Source organism: Lithobates pipiens, unplaced genomic scaffold (assembly GCF_037356315.1).
Source record: "Lithobates pipiens isolate NorthernLeopardFrog02 unplaced genomic scaffold, aLitPip1_a1.2 Scaffold_16, whole genome shotgun sequence".
Taxonomy (NCBI): Eukaryota; Metazoa; Chordata; class Amphibia; order Anura; family Ranidae; genus Lithobates; species Lithobates pipiens.
The window spans coordinates 291,847,207-291,869,533 of record NW_027507748.1 but is presented as its reverse complement, the minus strand read 5'-3'; the positions used below and the strand labels follow the sequence as shown (position 1 = coordinate 291,869,533).

General features: G+C 44.8%; 1 protein-coding gene across 1 annotated transcript in view; it reads right to left on the bottom strand.

Annotated features, from left to right (window-relative positions):
- The window catches only part of LOC143982644 (putative helicase MOV-10), a 178,313-nt gene that overhangs the window by 100,628 nt on the left and 55,358 nt on the right, over positions 1-22,327 (bottom strand). Inside the window, exons 7-8 of the mRNA XM_077481542.1 lie at positions 15,217-15,379; positions 12,626-12,780 (exon numbers count right to left, since the gene is read on the bottom strand). Coding sequence (XP_077337668.1) covers positions 12,626-12,780; positions 15,217-15,379 — 318 coding nt within the window. The remainder of the gene's footprint in view (positions 1-12,625; positions 12,781-15,216; positions 15,380-22,327) is intronic.

The window sequence follows — 22,327 nt, the reverse complement described above, 5'->3', positions numbered from 1 at the left end:
CAGGGTATATTGCCTTGTACGGTTCTATTGCGTTTCAGCTTCTATCGTAAAAACAAGAGAGGACACCTGCTAGAGAGGAGTACCGTATATACTCGAGTATAAGCCGAGATTTTCAGCCTCTTTTTTGAGGCTGAAAGTGCCCCCCTCGGCTTATACTCGAGTCATCGCTGTCTGCCCGCTCGATCAGCGTGTCGAGCAGACAGACAGCGGCCATTCTGATTCAAAAGCCGCGCCTCCGGCTCCCCCTTCGCCTGTGATAGGCGGAACACTGAATTTCCCAGCAGCCTGTGTTCCGCCTATCACGGACTTCGTATCATCCTCGTACTACGGACGAGGATGATACGATGTACGTGATAGGCGGAACACAGGCTGCTGGGAAATTCAGTGTTCCGCCTATCACAGGCGAAGGCGGCGGCGCAGCTTTTGAATTTTACAATGGCCGCCGAGGCGCCGACGAACGAAGAGGGCACGGGACGGAGGCAAGGCACAGGACGGCACGGCACGGGACGGGACGGGACGGGACCGGAGGCAAGGCATGGCGGCGAGGCACGGCGGCGAGGCACGGAGGCAAGGAGGCTCGGCACGGGACGGAGGCTCGGGACAAAGGCTCAGGACACAGGTAGGCTGGACACACACACACACACACACACACACACACACACACACACACACACACACACACACACACACACACACACACACACACACACAGGGATGGATGGATGGATGGAGACACACACACACAGGGATGGATGGATGGATGGATGGAGACACACACACACAGGGATGGATGGATGGATGGAGACACACACACACAGGGATGGATGGATGGATGGACACACACACACACACAGGGATGGATGGACGGACACACAGGGATGGACGGACACACAGGGATGGACGGACACACACACAGGGATGGACAGGCATGTCTTACCCTCGGCTTATACACGAGTCAATAAGTTTGCCAGTTTTTTTGGGGGTAAATTGGGGGCCTCGGCTTATATTCGGGTCGGCCTATACTCGAGTATATACGGTAATTTTGTAGATTTTAAGTAGCTTCATTATATGATGGCCTCCTGTGAACGAGCCCTTGGGGCACACATCCGAAAGCATCCTTGGGACCCAGCGCATCATAGATTGGGGTAAAGGGCCAATGACAGCGCCCCTTTACCATGTGATCGCTTCGTCCCATGATGGAGCAATCACTGTCAACAAATCGGCGTCATGTCCAGTTCAGCTCCTCTCCTCACACCGATACAGCGTGTGAGGAGATGAGAGGGAGAAGCTGCAGCAGCATGAGGCTGCTTGATTTTTCTGTGCACATCAATGCCACATCAGTGCCCTACAGTGCCATCAGGGTGCCTTACGGTGTCACATCAGTACCATCACAGTGCCACATCAGTGCCACCACAGTGCCCTACAGTGCCACATAAGTGTCATCACATTGCCCTACAGTGCCACATCAGTGCCCTACAGTGCAGCATCAGTGCCATAACAGTGCTCTACAATGCAACATCAGTGCCACATCAGCGCCCTTTACAGTGCCATCACAGTGCTCTACAGTGCCACATCAGTGCCATCACAGTCCCACATCAGTGCCCTACAGTGCCACATCAGTGCCATCACAGTGCCACATCAATGCCCATCAGTGAGTGCTTATCAGTGCCATCAGTGCCCATAAGTGCCATTAGTGAGTGATCATCAGTGCCACCCTATCAGTGGATCCTCATCATTGCCCATAAAAATGCGTAAAAAAAAGCTAGAAAATGATTTAGAACCACCAAACATTATCCATTTTTTTCCTAACACCATAGAGAATAAAATGGCGGTCTTTGCAATACTTTTTTTTGTCACACTATATTTGTACAGCGTTCTTACAAGCGCAATTATTTTTTTTAAAATACACTTATTTGAATTACATAAATTCGACAAGAGTAAAGTTAGCCCAATTTTCTTTTTACATTGTGAAATATAATGTTACGCCGAGTAAATTGTTACCCAACATGTCACACTTCAAAATTGCGCCCGCTCGTGAAATTCTGACAAACTTTTAGGCCTCAATCACACCTATGCAGTTTTAGTGCTTTTTCCATTTTGCAGATTTGCACTACAGTCCATTTACCATGGTTTCCTATGGAACACGTTCTGTTGTGCAAATCTGCAAAATGCAAAAAGCACTAAAAATGCATAGGTGTGAATCCAGCCTTACCATAAAAAATCTCCATAGGTGACATTTAAAAATTCTACAGATTGCATGTTTTGCGTTACAGAGGAGGTCTACCGATCGTGATGATACCTTACATGTGTGGTTTGAACACCGTTTTCATATGCGGGCGCTACTCACATATGCGTTCACTTCTGCACATAAGCTCGGCGGGACGGGGCACATTTAAAAACATTTTTTTTTCTTATTTATTTTACCTTTTATTTTTACAACGTTTAAAAAAAAAAATTGTGTCACTTTTATTCCTAATACAAGGAATGTAAACATGCCCTGTAATAAAAAAAAAGTATGACAGGACCTCTTAAATATGAGATCTGGGGGTCAAAAAGACCTCAGATCTCATATTTACACTAAAATGCTATAAAAAAAAATGTCATTTAAAAAAATGAAAGAAATAAAATTCACATCTATGCATGTTGCTTTTGAGCGTTTTTGCAGTACTTTTTGCTGTGCTTATTGCGTTTTTGGACATGCGTTTTTACCACGTTTTGCGTTTTTTTTGTTTTGTTTTTTACACTGTGGTTGCTTAGCAACCAGATATATACAGTGAAAAAAAAAGAAAAAAAAACGCAAAACGCAAATCACAGCAAAATCGCGTTAAAAACGCAGTAAAAAAGCGGTACTTGCATTTTTGATGCAGGTCCATTGACTTCTATTACATGCAAAACGCTGCATTTTGCATGAAAAAAAGTCCCCGACCCTTTCCAAAAACGCAGAGGCACAAAAATGCATTGATGTGAACATGTTCCATAGGAACCCATGTTAAAAAATTTCCTTGCATTTCTGCAAAATGCAAAATGCATAAAAAAACACGTTAGTGTCAATCAAGCCTTAAATGGTGGTAAAGCCCCAATCTGAAAGTAGCCTTAATGCTTCTTTCTGGTTCTCTTTTGGCTAGAAAGGGGCCTTTCACATAGACTTATTTTCCATCCAGTTGGTGGATCGGATCGGATGGGAACAAGTGAAAATGGACAGGCTGTCTGTTTTCATCCGATTTCCCAATAGAGGACAGTGGGACTCTGATAGGTCTGTCTAAGCACAGTGAGTGGAGAAGGACCTGTCATCCGCTGGCTCAGCAGGGATCAGCAGATCAATTCCCCCGCTGAGCAAGCAGAGTCCATCAGGCTGCATTCACACCTGAGCGCAGCGTGTTTGAACGTTTTTACCGGCGTTTTGTCGCGCGACAACGAGCGTTTTGTCACACTACAACGCGCGACAACGAGCGTTTTGTCACACTACAACGCGCGACAACGAGCGTTTTTTAACTTCGGCGTTTTTTTTCAGCCAATAGGAAAAATATTTTTCATCTGCTTATTTTTTCTTGAGCAGATACAGCGTCAAAACGCCCGTAGAAACGCTCGTTGTCGCGCTAAACGCTCGAATCGAGCGTTTCCATTAGTTTCTATGGGAATGAAAACGCCCAAATCAGCCCAATTCGCGCGACAAAAAAGGGTCCGGAACTTGTTTGAGCTTCAGGCGTAGGGCTTCAGGCGACATGGAGTGGAGATGTGAACCATCTCCATTGAGAATAATGGATTTTTTCCCCTCCAGCGTTTTGTAGCTTCAGGCGTAGGGCTACAAAACGTTCAGGTGTGAACGGGCTGTCAAACGACAAGCCCGTGTGAAAGGAGTCTAAGGCCTGGTTCACACCTATGCATTTTTTCTGCTTTTTGCATTTTGCAGATTTGCTCTACAGAACGTATTCCTTTGAAAACCATGTTAAATGGGCTGTAGTGCAAATCTGCAAAATGCAAAAAGCACTAAAAATGTATAGGTGTGAATCAGGCCTTCGAGCAATCCGCCCTCAAACTGCTGCACCATTCATTCCAGTGTGAAAAGCCCCGAGGCAATAGCGGCGTTTTGCCGACGGTATAGCCGCGCTGCTGCATTGATTTCAATGGGCAGCAGCGGTGGAGGAGCGGTAAACACACCGCTCCTTCACCGCTCCAAAGAAGCTGCTGGCAGGACTTTTCCTGACGTCCTGCCAGCAGCTTCTTTGGAGCGGTGAAGGAGCGGTGTGTTTACCGCTCCTCCACCGCTGCTCCCCATTGAAATCAATGCAGCAGCGCGGCTATACCGTCGGCAAAACGCTGCTATTGCGGCGTATTGCGGGTGGTTTTAACCCTTTCTCGGCCGCTAGCGGGGGTAAAAGCCCCACTAGCGGCCGAAATGTGCTGCAAATCCAACGCCGATGTTATAGGCTCAGCGGTGTAGTGATTTTCAGAGGAACATACTTCAGCTACTGCAGGACTAGTGATAAGATAAGGATTTGATTGCTTGCACCTGGGGTCACAATGATGACCAGCATCATGCGCTGAGAGAAATAAAATCCAGTTGCAATATCAGCCATTAACACAATTAAAATAGCAAAGTAAATGCAAAAATGCAGCCATCACTAGGCAAGCATTGGTGAAAAAATAAAAATAAAATCATTCCTGAAAATGAAATTTAACCAGGTAAATAAAATCTTTTTTTTTTTTTTAGCTGATAGGTAAAGCTTTTGACTACTTTTTACATTGTTTTTCTTTTCAGCCTGCTGAAAAAAAACAGTTCGATACCTCAACCCCTTCATGTCCAAAGGTAACACAACCCTTAATGTGTTACTAAACCTTGTAATATGACATCTGCCACCCTCCCCACAGCTTAGAAATCTTTTTACATTAAAATATTCCCACTATATAGCTTTTTGGCCATTCTGTATACACGGTCAGTGATAAACTGCACAGATTATCCAGTACTGGGAGTTCGGGTAGGAGGAGATATCAACTTCAGCCTGTATACACGCCCACATGTCAATATCATGTGACCTGGCTAGCTCTGAGAACAAGTAATTATTCTCTCCAGCATAAAAGGCACAACTAAGCATGTGCAGGTTGGCTACTCTGCCTGTGTTAGCTGGCTTTCCCCAGATAGACAGTGCAGGAGGGAAGGATCTCTGCATACAGGATCAAACAGCCTTTTTACACAATGCAGAGGATTAACCCCTTAAGTTTCACAGTGATTAGAACAAGCATGCTGTGCTGCATATACAGACAGATTTAACTGTTGTGGGTTTAGTAACACTTTAAGGATTAATGTACATGGGATGTTTTAAAACCTCTCCTGAATGATTTAACTTGAAAGATAGTAACCCACGTTTAAAAACAACAGCGTTACCGTGTTTAGCCGCATTTGCATTTAGAAGCATTTTTGTTTTATTCAAATAGTCAAAAATGTATCTGCATTAAAAACGCCTGTAAACAAAATGTGGCTAAACGCGAGTTACCATGTTTACAAGCTGTTACAGGCATTTGGCGTTTCAAATACCTCTGAACATCCATCCTGAACAATTTTTTTTGCTTTCCAAAAAATGCTTCTAAACCCAACTGCCTAGAAACTACTATATACGACCCCGTGTACATGTCCTGATAAGATAACAGAGGAGAGTTCAGGGGCAGCTGAAAAAACCCCCCACAAAACTGCTCCTAAACGTCCGTTTACCAGCAGCAATGTACATGAGGCCTAAATGTCCAGTCTAAATTTTGCAACTGTGACGAGTTAGTAAAACTGTACATATCATCACAAATACTTTATTTATCCAGGCGGATTTTGCTTCTTTTTTTTTTTTAGGACAAATTGGGATGTGGTGGTAAATTGCATATCTGATTTTGTTTTTGTTTCTTTCATTACCAAAAGAAAACTGTCTCAAAAAGGTTTAAAAAAAAAAAAACATTTTAATTTAGCTGTATATTTCTTGCTACTTCTATAACCTATTACCAAGAAATGTACCAAAATAAATTTTGACGAGAACAGCGATACCTTATATGTGTATGATATTTGTTGTATGTGCCCGTAGTAGAGCCCAAAAACAATAGAGCACATTTTGCTTTTTTTTATTCTACCTAACATATACTGACACTGGTACCAATTTTAAAAAGGCATTTTTCCTGACAGACTCCATGGCAGCATACGTATGGGTTAATCCCGCCTCTCATACCTCATAGGACCCCACTCCTATAAATCTTTGCTTCTAGTCAGAGACCGTGTTCCTTTTTTGTCCTCCTCCTAGGACCAAGGTTGATGTCTTACCTTTTGAAGGTTTTTGCGGTCCAGTCCTGGTTGCATGAATTTTGATGGCTGTTTTTCTTTCTGGAGTCCAGCAATCCCAGCTATTAGCAGGGTGGATATGGGCGACAAATGCGATGCCATGAAGAGCTTACTGGCCTGGCCATTAGCAGGCAAGCAGTAACCCGGACAAACATCCTAGCTATTAGCAGGAGGCCCTTCCTAAAACGCTCCGGTAGTGCAGGGAGTGATCGCTCCCAGTTCCAGGCTGGATCAGATTGTGCCGTGGTGGTATCGTATATTTCTTTTTTATATACATGGCAGCAGTGTCTGTCTACCTGACTCCGTTTGTTTCCTCTGGCTCTATGGCGGCTGGAGCGCATCTGTGTTCCAGGCCGCCGCTTCTTCTGGGTTGTCTGTGCATCTGCGAGCCTCGTCCTAGATCGAGGCTTGGTTCGCACATGCGTAGTCCCGGTAAGATGGCGGCGGTTGCGCGTGTGCGCGAGCTCCGCTGGGCAATGTCGGCCCCATCGTAGGAGCGCCGGGGAGCGGTGACGTCATCGTCTGCTCCAAGTTTAAATGGCTGCAAGATACAGTTATTACTTGAAATGTCCTGCGGGCTCAGGCAGCGGCTTCCTGGTGCACTTGTTTGAAGTCACTAAGGTAGGAAGCTATGCTGCTGGTTGATGATGACTTGCTATGGCTTGTGTTACCTGTTTTGATTATAGGTTTGATCTTTTTTAGTTAACAAGCTTTTGATATAGATGTGTCACCGCCCCTCAGTGGCCAACTCTTACGCTGCTGATAGGAATCATTTCCTTCCGCTTGCCTGTTTTGGTTATTCACCTGGAGCCTGTTTATTCCCTTTTTTCTTTCCTAGATCATCATCTAGACAGCATAGTAAAGAGTCTAAATCTGGATCTGGGCACCATTCTCACCGCCATTCCAGCCGCTCTGGAAAAAAAAAAAAGTTTGCTGAGGATGTAGGGCTCAGGTCCCGGAAGGCAAATCTTTCTGTGAGCCATGTTATTCCCAAGCCGTAAGGGAAAGAGGAGGTGGAGACCATCAAGTGGAGGCACTGGTCAGCAAGGGGGTCCAGGAATCCCTGAGCAGATCTGACTCCAGCCGTAACATCATTCCTCCTGTTAACCCAGCACCAGTCCTTGTGCAGGATGACCCGGAGGCTCCGGGTCCCTTTCAGCATAAGCGCTCCTTAAAGTGAAGCCTCAGACGGTGAAGTGGAAGGTGTTAACCCTGGCACAGGTTTTTGATTTTTCTCTAGTACCACAATTGGTCAAGGCAGTTAAAGAAGCTTTGAGGTGGGTAGAGCCTGTGTATTTCAAACACCTCAAGACGGAGTGCCCAAACTTCCACTTTTTGGGTGAACTTGGTGAAATCATTACAGATGAATGGGGTGGCATGGAAAAAAAAAACTTGCTACTAAATTAAAAATAGCAAAAATGTTTCTTTCACATCCTCACTTTCAAAAGTGAGGATGTGAAACATAGAGTTTCAAGCTCTCATCGACGCAGCCTTAATTAGGTTGGTGAGGCACATCACACTCCCTCTGGAAGACACTGTTTCCTTTAAGGATGGTTTGGAGAGGAAGATAGATACAGACCTCAAACATATGTGTATATATATATATATATATATATATATATATATATATATATATTACATCAGGTATGGCCTGTAAGCCAGCTTTGGCCCTTGCAGCCCTGTCCAAAGCGATAGAGGCCTGGACAGGTGAAATGGATTCCATCTTGGCAAGCGTCTCTGAGGAGATGGCCAGGAGCATACCGATACATGAACTAAGGATGGCGTTGGTCTTTTTGGGAGAAGCCTCCCTTGACATTGTTTGCCGGTAGCACACGTCATGATGTCTTCAGTCACAGCTAAACGTGCCTTGTGGCTGCGCCCTTGGGTAGATGATCCTGCCTCTAAACAGGTATGGTGCAGGATTCTCTTTGAGGGCTCTTCCTTCTTCGGGAACAAGCTTGACAGGGCTATCACCCATGCCACGGGGGGAAGTCAGGGTTCCTTCCCCAGAATTGTCACCTTCTAGGTCAGAGAAAAGCTCACGTAAACCAAAAAAGTAATTGGTGCACAAATGAACATTCCTTTTGTCGAGGGTAGATGTCCATATGACAAACTACTAGCTGTTTGAATCGATGTCCTATAGTCTGTATCAATGTGCCGCAGTTTAACCACTTTGGACTTAGTGGGATAAAACGCAAAAACAACCAGCAGAATACAGTGCACCAAAGAAACTTATGATATGATAAAACATAAAAGTTATTTATTGAATGGTGGATAAAAAAAACAATGACAATGACAAAGACATCCGATCCTCCTGGGATCTTAAAAACAAAAAATGTATCAATTGTAACATAGAGTCACGATTGTTAGTGATGAACCTCACCTATAGTCTATGTTTGTGATTGTGAGGCGACACAACTGCACTTCCGCCACCTACTAGGGCACAGGGGGTTAGTTAATCACATAAGGTCCTCACCTAAAGGAGGAAGGTGACGGTGCTTGATGGAAAAAATGCTTGCAAGTTGCAGGTAAGAGGAACTGTGTTCCTTAAACTCACTCACTGTTGGTAGATGAAAGAAAAGACTGGAATGCCTCTGCTCTTAGCCTGTGGGGGGGGGGGGGGGGGGGGGGTGTCCTGCTCCTGGCTGTGTGCCCATACAATGGTTAGATTTCTGAAGGAGCGGTGTGGTGCACGTTGGGTAGTGAAGTCCAGTAGTGGGACATCAGCTGGCATTCGCCCGGCGTGGAGAGAGGCTTGGAACACAGCATATATATATACGTGCGCGCACATACACACACACACACACACAGTGGATATAAAAAGTCTACACACCCCCAGTAGAATGTCAGGTTTCTGTGATGTAAAAAAACGAGACAAAGATAAATCATTACAGAACTTTTTCCACCTTTGATGTGACCTATAAACTGTGCAACTCATTTGAAAAACAAACCAAAATCTTTTTTTTTTTTTTTGGGGGGGGGGGGGGGGGCGGGGGTAGTAAAAACAAAAAACTAAAATAATGTGGTTGCATAAGTGTGTACACCCTCTTATAACTGGGGATGTAGCTGTGTTCAGAATTAGGCATTCACATTCAAACTCATATTAAATAGTAGTCAGTACACACCTGTTATCATTTAAAGTGCCTCTGATTAACCCCAAATAAAGTTCAGCTGTTCTAGTAGGTCTTTCCTGACATTTTCTTAGTGGCATCCTACAGCAAAAGCCATGGTCCGAGAGAAAGAGAGCAGAGAGCTTCAAAAGCATCAGAGGGATCTCATTGGTAAAAGGTATCAGTCAGGAGAAGGGTCCAAGGCATTAGATATACCATGGAACACAGTGAAGACAGTCATTATCAAGTGGAGAAAATATGTCAGAACAGTGACACTACAAAGAACTGGACGTCCCTCCACAGTTGATGAAAAGATGAGAAGAAAACTGGTCACGGAGGCTGCCAAGAGGCCTACAGCAACATTAAAGAAGCTGCAGGAATATCTGGCAAGCACTGGCGGTGTGGTACATGCAACAACACTCTCCTGTATTTTTCATATGTCGGCTATGGGGAAGAGTGGCAATACAAAAAAAAACATCCAAGCCTGGCTAAATTTTGCAAACACACACCTGAAGTCTCCCAAAAGCATATGGTCTGATGAAACCAAGGTTGAACTTTTTGGTCATAATTCTAATAGATATGTTTGGTGCAAAAACAACACTGCACATTACCAAAAGAACACCATACCCACCGTGAAGCATGGTGATGGCAGCATCATGCTTTGGGGCTGTTTTTCTTCAGCTGCAACAGGAGCCTTAGTCAAGGTAGAGGGAATTATGAACAGTTCCAAATACTAGTCAATATTGGCACAAAACATTCAGACTTCTAGAAAGCTGAACATTAAGAGAAACTTCATCTTATAGCTTCACAATGACCCAAAGCATACATCCTAATCAAGGAATGATTTCACCAGAAGAAGATTAAAGTTTTGGAATGGCCCAGCCAGAGCCCAGACCTCAATCCCATTGAAAATCTGTGGGGTGATCTTAAGAGGGCTGTGCACAAAAGATGTCCTTACAATCTGACAGATTTGGGGTGTTTTTGCAAAGAAGAGTGGGCAAATATTGCCAAGTCAAGATGTGCCATGCTGATAGACTCATACCCAAAAAGACTGAGTACTGTAATAAAATCAAAAGGTGCTTCAACAAAGTTTTAGTTTAAGGGTGTACGCACTTATGCAACCATACTATTTTATTTATTTATTTTTACTTCCCACCACCTAAAAGATTTCAGTTTGTTGTTCAACTGAGTTGTACAGTTTATAGGTCTCATTAAAGGTGGAAAAAGTCTATAGGTCTCATTAAAGGTGGAAATTATTTATCTTTGTCTAATTTCTTTACATCACAGAAACCTGACTTTTTATGTCCACTGTATATATATATATATATATATATATATATATATATATATATATATATATATATATATATACATACACACACACACACACACACACACACACACACACCTCACAGGTTTTAAGCCCACTTCCTGGATGAAGAGTCTGCTGTGCCACACACACTAATGCCACGACTCAAAACCCAAGTCCGGCGGACAATCCGGCCGTCTGTGCGCTAGTCCGCCAGACTTTTGAAATGAACGGACTTGCCCACACACGGAGAAAAGTCTTCATTTTGAACGCGGCTCCAGGTAGACGGGACTAGTGCAGGAAGGCAATGTCGCCGCCTCCATCGGCGAGATTGACAGCTCGCTAGCCCCGTCACCTGGTATGAACTTAAAGGCGAAGCCCTAAGCCGAAAAAACAGCGTGGGGGTCCCCCCAATGTCCATATCAGACCCTTATCCGAGCACGCAGCCCGGTCGGTCGGGAAAAGGGGTGGGGACGAGCGAGCACCCCCCCACTGAGCCGTCCGTACCAGGTTGCGTGCCCTCAACATGGGGGGGTGCTTTGGGGAAAGGGGGGGCGCTGCGGCCCCCCCACCCCAAAGCACCTTGTCCCCATGTTGATGAGGACAAGGGCCTCTTCCCGACAACCCTGGCCTTTAGTTGTCGGAGTCTGCGGACGGGGGGCTTATCGGAATCCGGGAGCCCCCTTTAATAAGGGGGGCCCCCAGACACCGGGCCCGACCCTATGTGAATGAGTATTGGGGTACCATGTACCCCTAACCATCCAGCTGGTGAAAAAAAGTGTAAAGAAAAAAACACAACACGTGTTTTTAAAATAATTTATTGCACAGCTCCGGTGGTCTTCCGTCTTGGGGGGTCTTCTCGCCGGACTCCTCCGCTATCTTCTGCTAGCTCCTTTACTAGCAGAGGAGCCCGGATTTCTTCTTCGTCGCCGCCACCGCCGTCCGGCGGTCTTCTTCCGACTTCGGGGGTCTTATCCCCCTCTTCGGTTCTTCTTGCCGGGCCTCCGCTATCTTCCTATAGCTCTTTTACTAGCGGTGGCCCGGTTTTCTTTTGCCACCGCCTCTTCTTCTGACTTCGGGGGTCTTGTTCCCCTCCTCAGTTCTTCTCCGCTTTCTTCTTCCAGCTCTTTTACTAGCGGTGGCCCGGTCTTCTGTTCTCTTCTGTTCTCTTCTCTTCTTCTTCTCTTCTTCTTCCTTGAGATGTTGACTCGATGCTCTCTCTGGCCGCAATGACAGGGACGCATTGTGCGGCGACTTATATAGGGACAAGGGGTGGGGTCACTGGATGATGTCACATGATGACCCTGCCCCCTTATGATGTCACAGTCCCAGATGATGCTGACGGGTCCAGCGACGTGTCAATCTCCCCGATAGAGGTGGCGACATTGACCTCTTTCGCTAGTCCCGTCTATCTAGAGCCGTGTTCAAAATGAACGGACTTTTCTCCGTGTGTGGGCAAGTCCGTTCATTTCAAAAGTCCGGCGGTTTGTCCGCCGGACCTACTCCGCCAGCAAAGTCCAGTCGTGTGTGGGCATGTTCACTAGTTTGAAAAGTCCAGCAGTTTGTCCGCCGGACTAAGTCCACCGGATAGTCCGATCGTGTGTACGTGGCATAACTGTCACATATATTTAAAAATGATAACATCATTACATAATTCACATGTATTTTAAAATGTTTTTGAAGATTGTAGTACATGGTTTTCTGCTTTCATGCATTTTTGCATGTGTATTTAAAAAAAAAGAAATATATAAAAGTGCAAAAACATGTAAAAATGCATGTAAAGAACTCTATTAACTGCACATGATGAGGCATGCTTTTTTATATGGAAATTCGGGAATGCCAACAAAATGTAATTCGTTATTCTGTATTAGAACAAAAAAGGAGAAAACTTACTGATGAGAAAATCCAAGTTTGACTCTCTCTAATTCAACACCATGCACATAACCTTTATAAGAAACCTTTTCAGGTGACTCTGGCTCATCAGACAAACTCACAAAAAGGTGGTCTCCCTTTAATACTGAAGGTCTATTTTCAGCCACACCAGGGACCTATGGCAGGGAGAAAAAAAACACACTGGCATTATAATCCTTTCAAGTTTATACGAGCCATTCAAATATAAAGAATATTCATCACACCCTATTCTAGTTATGCTGGATGACTAAAAGAGGAATGCAGAGGGAAAGTACACATTATATGTTTCTCCTATTTACAATTTCTGCTGTCACTTGCCATAAGTGTAGGAGGAAATGTTGATTATACATTTTGACAGACCCCTCTACTAAGAGAAATATGGAGGATTTTATTGTGAACTTTTTCTGAAAATGCTAGCTGCCAGGTTGTTGAATTCAACAATGACAGCCTACTTAAAGCGGGAGTCCGCCGGGACTCCGCGTTTTTTTTTTTTTTTTTTTTTTAAAGTCAGCAGCTACAAATACTGCAGCTGCTGACTTTTAAAATAGTGACACTTACCTGTCCAGCGTGCCCGCGATGTCGGCACCCGAAGCCGATCTCTAGATCGACACTCGAGTGCTGCCACCGCCATCTTGGGTATGGGAATCAGGAAATGGAGCCTTTCGGCTTCATTTCCCGGTTCCCTACTGCGCATGCGCGAGCCACGCTGCGCAATGAGGACGGTCCCCGCTGCCTCTGGGATCTGTGTGTTTCCCAGCAGGCAGCGGGGCACTTGCGGAAGGGGGCGGGCACTTGCGGAAAGGGGCGTAATGTACGCCCCTTTCCGCAGAGAGCTAGCCCGGAAGTGGGTGCAGTTACCTGGATTATCCAGGTAACTGCACCCCCCTCCCTCCTGAAAGGTGCCAATTGTGGCGCCGGAGGGGGGGAGGAATCCGATGAGCGGAAGGTCCTTTTTAGGGTGGACCTCCGCTTTAAGCTAGCCATAGATGGATCGGAATTAAGCCGGTTCAGCAGGCACATTCCCACTTGAAAATAGTTCATCTAACAGGAACGTTGGAAAATTTTTATTCAAACAGCCCTTGCAGCCAATCAGTGTATTCTGACAGTGGAGGAGAGCCCTCTGTCAGAATGCTACAACACAGTGGGGAGGATTCCTTCAAAGTCTATGTTGTGATCTTTGAGGATAAATTACTTCACAATACTTGGAACTATATAGATCAGTGAGGGCTTGTTAACCCCTTCATGCCTAAGATTAAAAACAAATCCTAACGCCTAAACCAAGCTTTGCGACTTTGCCATGTGTTCATAAAACTACATATCTCAACCATCATAACGTGGAGGCCCAGATCTGTTGGTGACTGCTCAATCTTCATGCTGGGATCACTCTGTGGAGCAAACTTCCAGCACAAAAGCCAAGCACATACATGTGGTGCCTCACCTGTGGGTATGTCCCACCCAGGACCGTTTTTAAGGCAGGGCAAAAGGGGCAGCTGCCCTGGGCCCCATCATTGTAGTGGTGCCCAAAGCAGCTGCCTCATACTTTCTAACTATCCCAGTTTAAATTTCCTTATCCCTTGAAGATTTAGTCCTGTGCTGTGTCCCGATATCTCAGTGTAAACGTCTGCTGCTGCCCAGCTTTGCCCTATTGCCATGTACAGATAAATTACCTGCAGACCCTCTATTTAAATGTAAATAACTTGCATTGCTATGTAAAATGTAGCTGCAATGATATGCAAATATCCGTGGACCGTGGCATTGATATGTAAATAGAGGCGGCATTCATATGTATATCATGTCCCCCTGAGGTCACATCAACCATTATTTCTGCTGAATGCTGCCCACTGGGGAAGTAAAGGGGCATGCTTGAAAGTCCTGCCTACAACTGTGGTCATTAAGCCTAACATCAGCCTGTTTTGCAAAGGCAGGCAGTGAGGAGATGATGTGCTGTAACCTTTAGCAACCAATCAGTGAGCAGTAATGCTGTGCAGTAACCTCTAACAACCAAATAGTGAGTGGTATAGATGTTCAGTAACCTCTAGCAATCAATCAGTGAGCAGTATTGATTGGTACAGTAATCTCTAGCAACCAATCAACAAGCAGAAGTCATGTGCTGTAACCTCTAGAAAATAACAGTGAGCCATAATGTGTGCTGTAACCTCTAGCAGCCAGTCAGTGAGCGGTAATAATACACTGTAACCTCTGGCAACCAATCCCAAATACTGCCTGATCTGATTCAGTAAACTGAATTTGAGTCTAGCTGCTATTTATTGTATGTCTCAAAGCATGTGGAGAGCAAAATTGCGTGGAATAGGGGGCCCAAGAAAATGTTTGCCCAGGTTCCAGTCAACATTAAAGACGGCCCTGGTCCCACCTCTGTGCCGCATATATGTGTGAGCTTGACATACACAGGTCAAACATATACAGACTTTGGTCTAGGCATAGTGGCACTTTAAACTTTTTGTAGGTTTATCCTGAAATTTTACTGGCGTTTAACAAAACATACAGTCAACAGCCATATTAAAATCATAACAATAACTGGATCTCTCTAGTTATCTAAAATATAATACAATTACTTCAAGTATTAGGAACTGTTTTTCTCTTGGATGGCGTTCCATTTTCTGTTTTTTCTGGTCATATTTTCTGATATCAATCTCCATTTGTTTCTCCTCAAGGTGCAGTAGCATGTGGAACTTCTCATTATACCTGTTGAAGTCTAGGAGTGATGTCAGGAGGTTGCTGAAATAGGAATGTTTAAGGTAATCATGCATGTTAAAACAGTGAAGTGAGTTAAGACAGTTGAGACCTAAAAGAGACCCTGTCAACAGAGCTTATATGCTTACTTTACCAAGGCATTGCTAAAAGATTACCTGTATTTGATATTCAGTGATGTATCTTTTAGTAACTGCAGAGTTAAAGGCGCCAGAAAAAAACAGCAAGTGTCAGATTCTCAATTTTATAACACTTATATTTTAGAAATTACTACACTTGAATGATTTAGCTGAAAGGGGAGCAGCCCACAGCCTTCATTTATTGGGGTTGCAGTCATCTTTATAATTCAGTGAGGGCATAAAATGACAACTGAGAGGAAAACCAGTAGATACACAAGAAAATAAAATATTGAGGAGAGAAACAACACTAGGGAGGAAAGAAGAGATACAAGTTGTGCATGAGCAATGAGGGTAGAAAGCCAAATGTGTGCAGTAACACTCTAGTACTGCTGAAAGATAACAAGAAGTGCTCTTCTACAAAGAAGAGCTGGGAGGGTGAGGCAAAACTAAAGCCTCGTACACACGATCAGATTTTTGGCAGGGAATTGTGTGATGTCAGACTGTTGGCCTAAAATCCAACCATTAGTACGCTCCATCAGACAATTGTTGGCCAACTTTCTGCCAACAAATGTTCGATGGCAGGCTAGTAAATTTTCGTCGGACAACGGTCCATTGGCAGATTTTCTTATCGTCTGTACACAAGTCCGTCACACAAAAGTCCAAAGTACAAATACGCATGCTTGGAATTAATGCTCACCAAACACGACATTAGCAGAAGGTGCCTTGAGGCTGGTGCTCAAGAGCTGCAATTCCTGGTGCTCAAGAGCTGCAATTCCATGTAGCACGTCACTACATTTGTGTTTGTTTGCTGACAATTGTGTACCGTTTCTATGCAAGACAAGTTCACGGCACAGGCACTTCGGACAAAAGTTTGGTGCGTTGTCTGCCAACAATCTGATCTTGTGTACGAGGCTTAAAACCCCATACACACTATACAACTTTTGTTTTCTGATTTACTTTAGATTTACCAAAACCATGTAGTGCAAGGGCTTGCCTGATTGCATACAAATTGAAACTCTAATGCCGCGTACACACGCTCGGACATTCCGACAACAAAATCCTGTATTTTTTTCCAAAGGATGCTGGCTCAAACTTGTTTTCCATACACCCGATCGCACAAATGTCGGAAATTCCGAATGTCAAGAACGCGGTGACGTACAAGACGTTAGATGAGCTGAGAAAAATTAAGTTCAATAGCCAGTGCGGCTCTACTGCTTGATTCCGAGCATGCGTGGAATTTTGTGCATCGGAATTGTGTACACAAAATCGGAATTGCTCTCAAACAGCTTTCAAATTTTTGTTGTAGGAAATTCCGACAGCAAATATTCGATGAAGCCTACACACGGTCGGAAGTTCCGAGCATGTCTACGCGGCATTAAGATTTGATCTCATCTTATATGGTTTTGGTAAATCTGAAGGAAACAATCTACAGAAAATTGGATAGTGTGTATGCAGCTTAAGGCTCCATGCACAATGGGCTTAAAAAAAATGACAGTTCTCTTGGCAGAAAAAAGCGCTCCTATATAGTGTTTTTTGTACAAAGTTTAGGAGAGTTTTGCATTTTTTCTGCCAGTAAGCTCCAATCAGAAATGCAAACTAGAGGGCTTTTTTTCTGCCTCTAAACTTTGAGCGCAAAATATGCCTGGAACTGTCCTAATGTGCATAGACACATAGGATAATATTGAGCTGCTTCTACAGACAGAACACACTCCTGTAGAAGCAGCGATTTTTTTAAAGCCAGTTTTTGAGCCTTAGGAGAGCAGACAGGAGGATACGCATGCTCTATAAAGATATATGCAATACCCCTACAGTAAGCAGAAAGGTACTGACAGCAGATGTCTGTGTGCATTCAGTGTGTTGCTACTTTGACATGCCTATACACAGGGCTTTTTTTCAGGTGGAACTTGGTGGAACTTAGTTCCACCACCTCTGGCTCAGGCCCTCTGCTCCCTGCTCACCACTATCACTTGTAAACACAGAAGTCCGGCTTCTGTGTTTACAAGTGACAGTTTGGCTCTCAGCGACTCCCGTAGATCCGATCTCCTGATTGGTTCCCACTGAGAACAGGATTGGCACAAGGAAGATGCAGGTTCCGGGGTGGAATGAGGCTGCCCCCCAATGGATGATCTCCCTGCAAGTGAGAGAGGTGGAGCCACCTACAGTGTGTGGGGAGGTACTAGAGCCGGATGCATTTTTTAGCTTAATACAGCAACAAAAGTAAAGTGGAAGATGGTGGAGCTTTTAAGGGAGGGGGAGAATATGTGGGCAGTAGAGGGGGTTGCAAGCAGAGGTCAGAGCTTAAGAATGGTGAAAGTGAGATGTGGAATGCAGAGGTTAGGAGCTATGGAAGGAGGCTGAATCCTACTCTTTATGTGTACAGCACCCCTGAACTGTGCACTCTGTTTGCAGTGCAACCTGAACCCTGCACTCCCACTCATGTTTGAGTTCCTCCACCTGTTTTCTGAGAAAACAAAGCCTTGCCTATACGTAGAGGCTAGTAGTTAAGTGAAAAAATGTCAGGAGGATGACCTAGAGCAGTGATGGCGAACCTTGGCACCCCAGATGTTTTGGAACTACATTTCCCATGATGCTCATGCACTCTTCAGTGTAGTGAAGCATCATGGGAAATGTAGTTCCAAAACATCTGGGGTGCCAAGGTTCGCCATCACTGACCTAGAGTGTAGTTCTTGTTTTACCAGGCTAGAATGATTGGACAAGGTGGTCTCACTTGTCTCTCATTTGCCCTGTGTGTGAGTAGACAAACACTGGTTTTTACAGACCTGGTGAAGTTATAGCAAGAAGAAGAAAGAACGAACCCTCTACTAATATATTGTGAGCGCGGCTCCAGGTAGCCGGGACTAGCGAAGGAAGTCAATGTCGCCGCCTTCGGCGGCAAGATTGACATGTCGCTGGCCCCGTCGCCTGGTATGTACTTAAAGGGGAAGCCCTATGCCAAAAAGAGCCGAAGAGAAGAACAGAAGGCATCTGCCAGTAAAAGAGCTGGAAGAAGGAGCGGAGGCCCGGCAAGAAGAACTGAAGAGGGGGACAAGACCCCCGAAGTCGGAAGAAGACCCCCGGGAGGCGGCGAAGAAGAAAGCCAGGCTCCTCTGCTAGTAAAAGAGCTAGCAGAAGATAGCAGAGGAGTCCGGCGAGAAGACCCCCTAAGACAGAAGAAGACCCCGGAGCTGTGCAATAAACTATTTTTAACCCTTGTGTATTGTGTTTTATTTACATTTTTTTCACAGGTGAATGGGTAGGGGTACATTGTACCCCATACTCATTCACATAGGGTGGGGGGCCGGTATCCGGGGGCCCCCTTATTAAAGAGGGCTCCCTGAATCCGATAAGCCCCCCGCAGACCCCGACAACCAACGGCCAGGGCTGTCAAGAAGAGGCCCTTGTCCTCATCAACATGGGGACAAGGTGGTTTGGGGTGGGGGGGCCCCCTTCCCCAAAGCACCCCCCCATGTTGAGGGCACGCAGCCTGGTAAGGCACAGGAGGGGGGGAGCGCTCGCTCGTCCCCACCCCCTTTCCTGACCGGCCGGGTAGCGTGCTCAGGTCTAATATGGACCTGGGGGGGGGGACCCCCACACCGTTTTTTCGGCGTAAGGCTTCCCCTTTAAGTCCATACCAGGTGACGGGGCCAGCGACGCGTCAATCTCGGCGGCGACATTGACTTCCTTCGCTAGTCCCGGCTACCTGGAGCCGCGCTCAAAATGAACATACTTTCCTCTGTGTGTGTGGGCAAGTCCAATCATTTCAAAAGTACGGTGGATAGTCCGTCGAAAGTCCCGTGTGTGGGCAGGTCCGCTCGTTCGGGCAGTCCGGCGTACTTTACGGCGGTTTGTCTGCCAGACTAAGTCCGCTGGATAGTCTGATCATGTGTACGCGGCATTAGTCTTATAGAATATTTGTTTAGCCCATTATATGAAAGTAAGGTTAAAGGAGTTGTAAACCCTCAAGTCTTTTCACCTTAATGCATTCTATGCATTAAGGTGAAAAACCTTCTGTACTGCAGCTGCCTCCCAGAGCCCCCATTTTTCTTACTTGAACCAGATCTTTCCAGTGATGAGCATGAGCACAGCAGCTCCAGCCACCATCTCCCGCTGCTGTCAATCAAATCCAGGGATGAAGCTGGGGATGGGGCTGAATCCTGCTGTCTGTGTCAATAGGCGAACACATGAGTGCCCCATTGGAAATCAGCTCTCCGTGGAGGGCACTCGGTGAAGAGGGGGGGCCAGGACCGCCACCAGGGGACTCCAGAAAAGAAGAATCAGGGCCACTGTGTGCAAAACTCTTGCACAGAGTAGGTAAGTATGATATGGTTGTTATTTAACCACTTCAGCTCCGGAAGGTTTTATCCACTTCCTGACCAGACCATTTTTTTTGGCACTGCATTGGTTTAACTGACAATTGCATGCTCATGCGACATTGTACCCAAATAAAATTCATGTTCTTTTTTTCCCCACAAATAGACATTTCTTTTCGTGGTATTTGATCACCTCTGTGGTTTTTATTTTTTTGCGCTATAAATAAATAAGTAAATACCGTCAATTTTGAATAAAAAACAATATTTTTTACTTTCTGCTATAGAACATTCCCAGTAAAAAAAAAAAAAAAAATCTACATATTTTTGGTTAAAAAAATCCCAATAAGCGTATATTGATTGGTTTGTGCATAAGTTATAACATCCAAAAATGGGATAGATTTAGGGACTCTTTTAATTTATTTTTTATTGTTTTTACTAGTAATGGCAGTGATCAGCGATTTTTAGCGTGACTGTGACATTGCGGCAGACAAATTGGATACTAATTGATACTTTTTGGGGACCATTGAAACAAATACAGTGTACAGTGCTAAAAAAAAATGCACTGATCACTGTATAAATGACACTGGCAGGGAAGGGGTTAAGTGTGTGCCTGGGAGGTGTTTTATAACTGTGTGGGGGAGGAACAGACTGGAGTAAAAGAAAGATTGTGTTTCAGCTTAGCTGAAACACAAAGATCTCTCCTTTGCTCCCTGACAGATGAGCAGTTTGCCTTGTATACATAGGCACACCACTGATCCATCTCCACAGAACGATCAGCTCCCGCTGTGTCCAATCACGGCGTGCACAAAATCAGGTAGGTGGTTTTGCAGAGCCGGGCCACCCTGCCGCAGTATACAGTATGTACGGTGATCGTTCCGGAAGCGGTTAAAAAAAAAACCTTTACAATCACTTTAGTAATAGAACTTAGATTACAATATCTTCAGTCTTACTGAAATTAGTTGATGCAAAAATGAATACACCCCACAACAAAAACTACTACATCTAGTATTTTGTATAACCTCAGTGATTTGGACAGCACCATGTCTTCTAGGCATGAAATGAACAAGTTGGCGACACATTGCAACATCTATCTTTTTCCATACTTAAGCCCTGGTTCACATTGATGCTACTTTGAGATTGCGCTACTTCACTTGAAGTAGCACGATTTCAACGTAGCAAGGTCAGCGCGATTTCAGCTGCTACTTGATAGACATCTGTGTGGCTTCATTTACAGAAGTCTATTGAAGTCGCACCTGAAATAGGCAAAAGTAGTGCAGAAACTACTTTTGCAAATTGGTGCGGTGCCGCAAAATCAGTGTCGCACCGACTGGAACAGTACCATTGCCTCCAATGAGTCTGGATGCTGGATGGAGAGTGATGTTAAACTTGTCTTTTCAGAATTCCACATAGGTGTTTGTTTGGGTTCAGATCTGGAGACATACTGAATCACTTTCACTTTGATCTTCTTCAGAAATGCAACAGTGGCCTTAGATGTGTGTTTTGGATCATTGTTATGTTGGAAAAGCGCATGACGACCAAGGGCATGGCGTGATGGTAGCCTCTTCGCTTTCAGTAAAGAGCTGTATATCTGTGAATTCATGATAGCATCAATGAAATGCAGATCCACAACAACAGCCGCACTCATGTAGCCCCACTGAAGGACACTGCAACCACCATGTTTCACTGTAGGCACCATGTATTTTTCTTTGTACTTTTTGTACCTTTGTAACACCATACAGTTTTGAAGCCCTCAGTTCCAAAAATATCTATTTATCTTGGTCTCATCCCTCCAGAGTACAGAGTCCCTGCTGTCTTCTTCTTTCTCAGCATTGGCCATGGCAAATTCTAGGTGGGCTTTTTTGTGAATGGGCTTTAGGAGAGGCTTCCTTAGTGGACGACACCCATTCATATCATTACTCTGCAGAATACTCCATATTGTGTCACGGGAAACAATCACCCCAGTTTGGCTTTCTACTTCTCTAGTTAACTACAGTGAACTTGCACGGCGATTTTCTTCAACCCTTCTCATCAGACTTCTGTGGACAGCCTAGACGTCTCTGTGAGATGGTTGCAGTTCCATCTTTGTTAAATTTTTGTATCACTTTTGCTATAGTATTCTGACTGGTAAGTAAAGCTTTGTTGATCTTGTAGCCTTCATCTTTCTTGTGTAAATAAATAATTTTCTTTCTCAGACCCAGTTCTCTTCCATGTGGTGCCATTGCTGGCATGAAATGGGAAGGGGCTTTCTTTGTTAAAGAGGAACTGCAGTCTGCTCACATTTGTAATTTGTAATAAAAACATATTTGCCATTCTGAAGCTTCCTCCAACCCCTTTGCATATTATTTGATATATACTGTGATTCTGTACATGCCAAATATGCTGCAGGAATCTCCCTGTTCTAAGTCTGGCTGCATCCATTTTAACTGTGGGCAGCTGAAGTTGCTGCCTGTTCACTTCCTGGATTTACACAGACACACAGAGGCACACCTTAAGCTTTGTGGCTCTCATTGGCCCTCTTATGATTCATCCCCCCTCCCTTCCTGGCA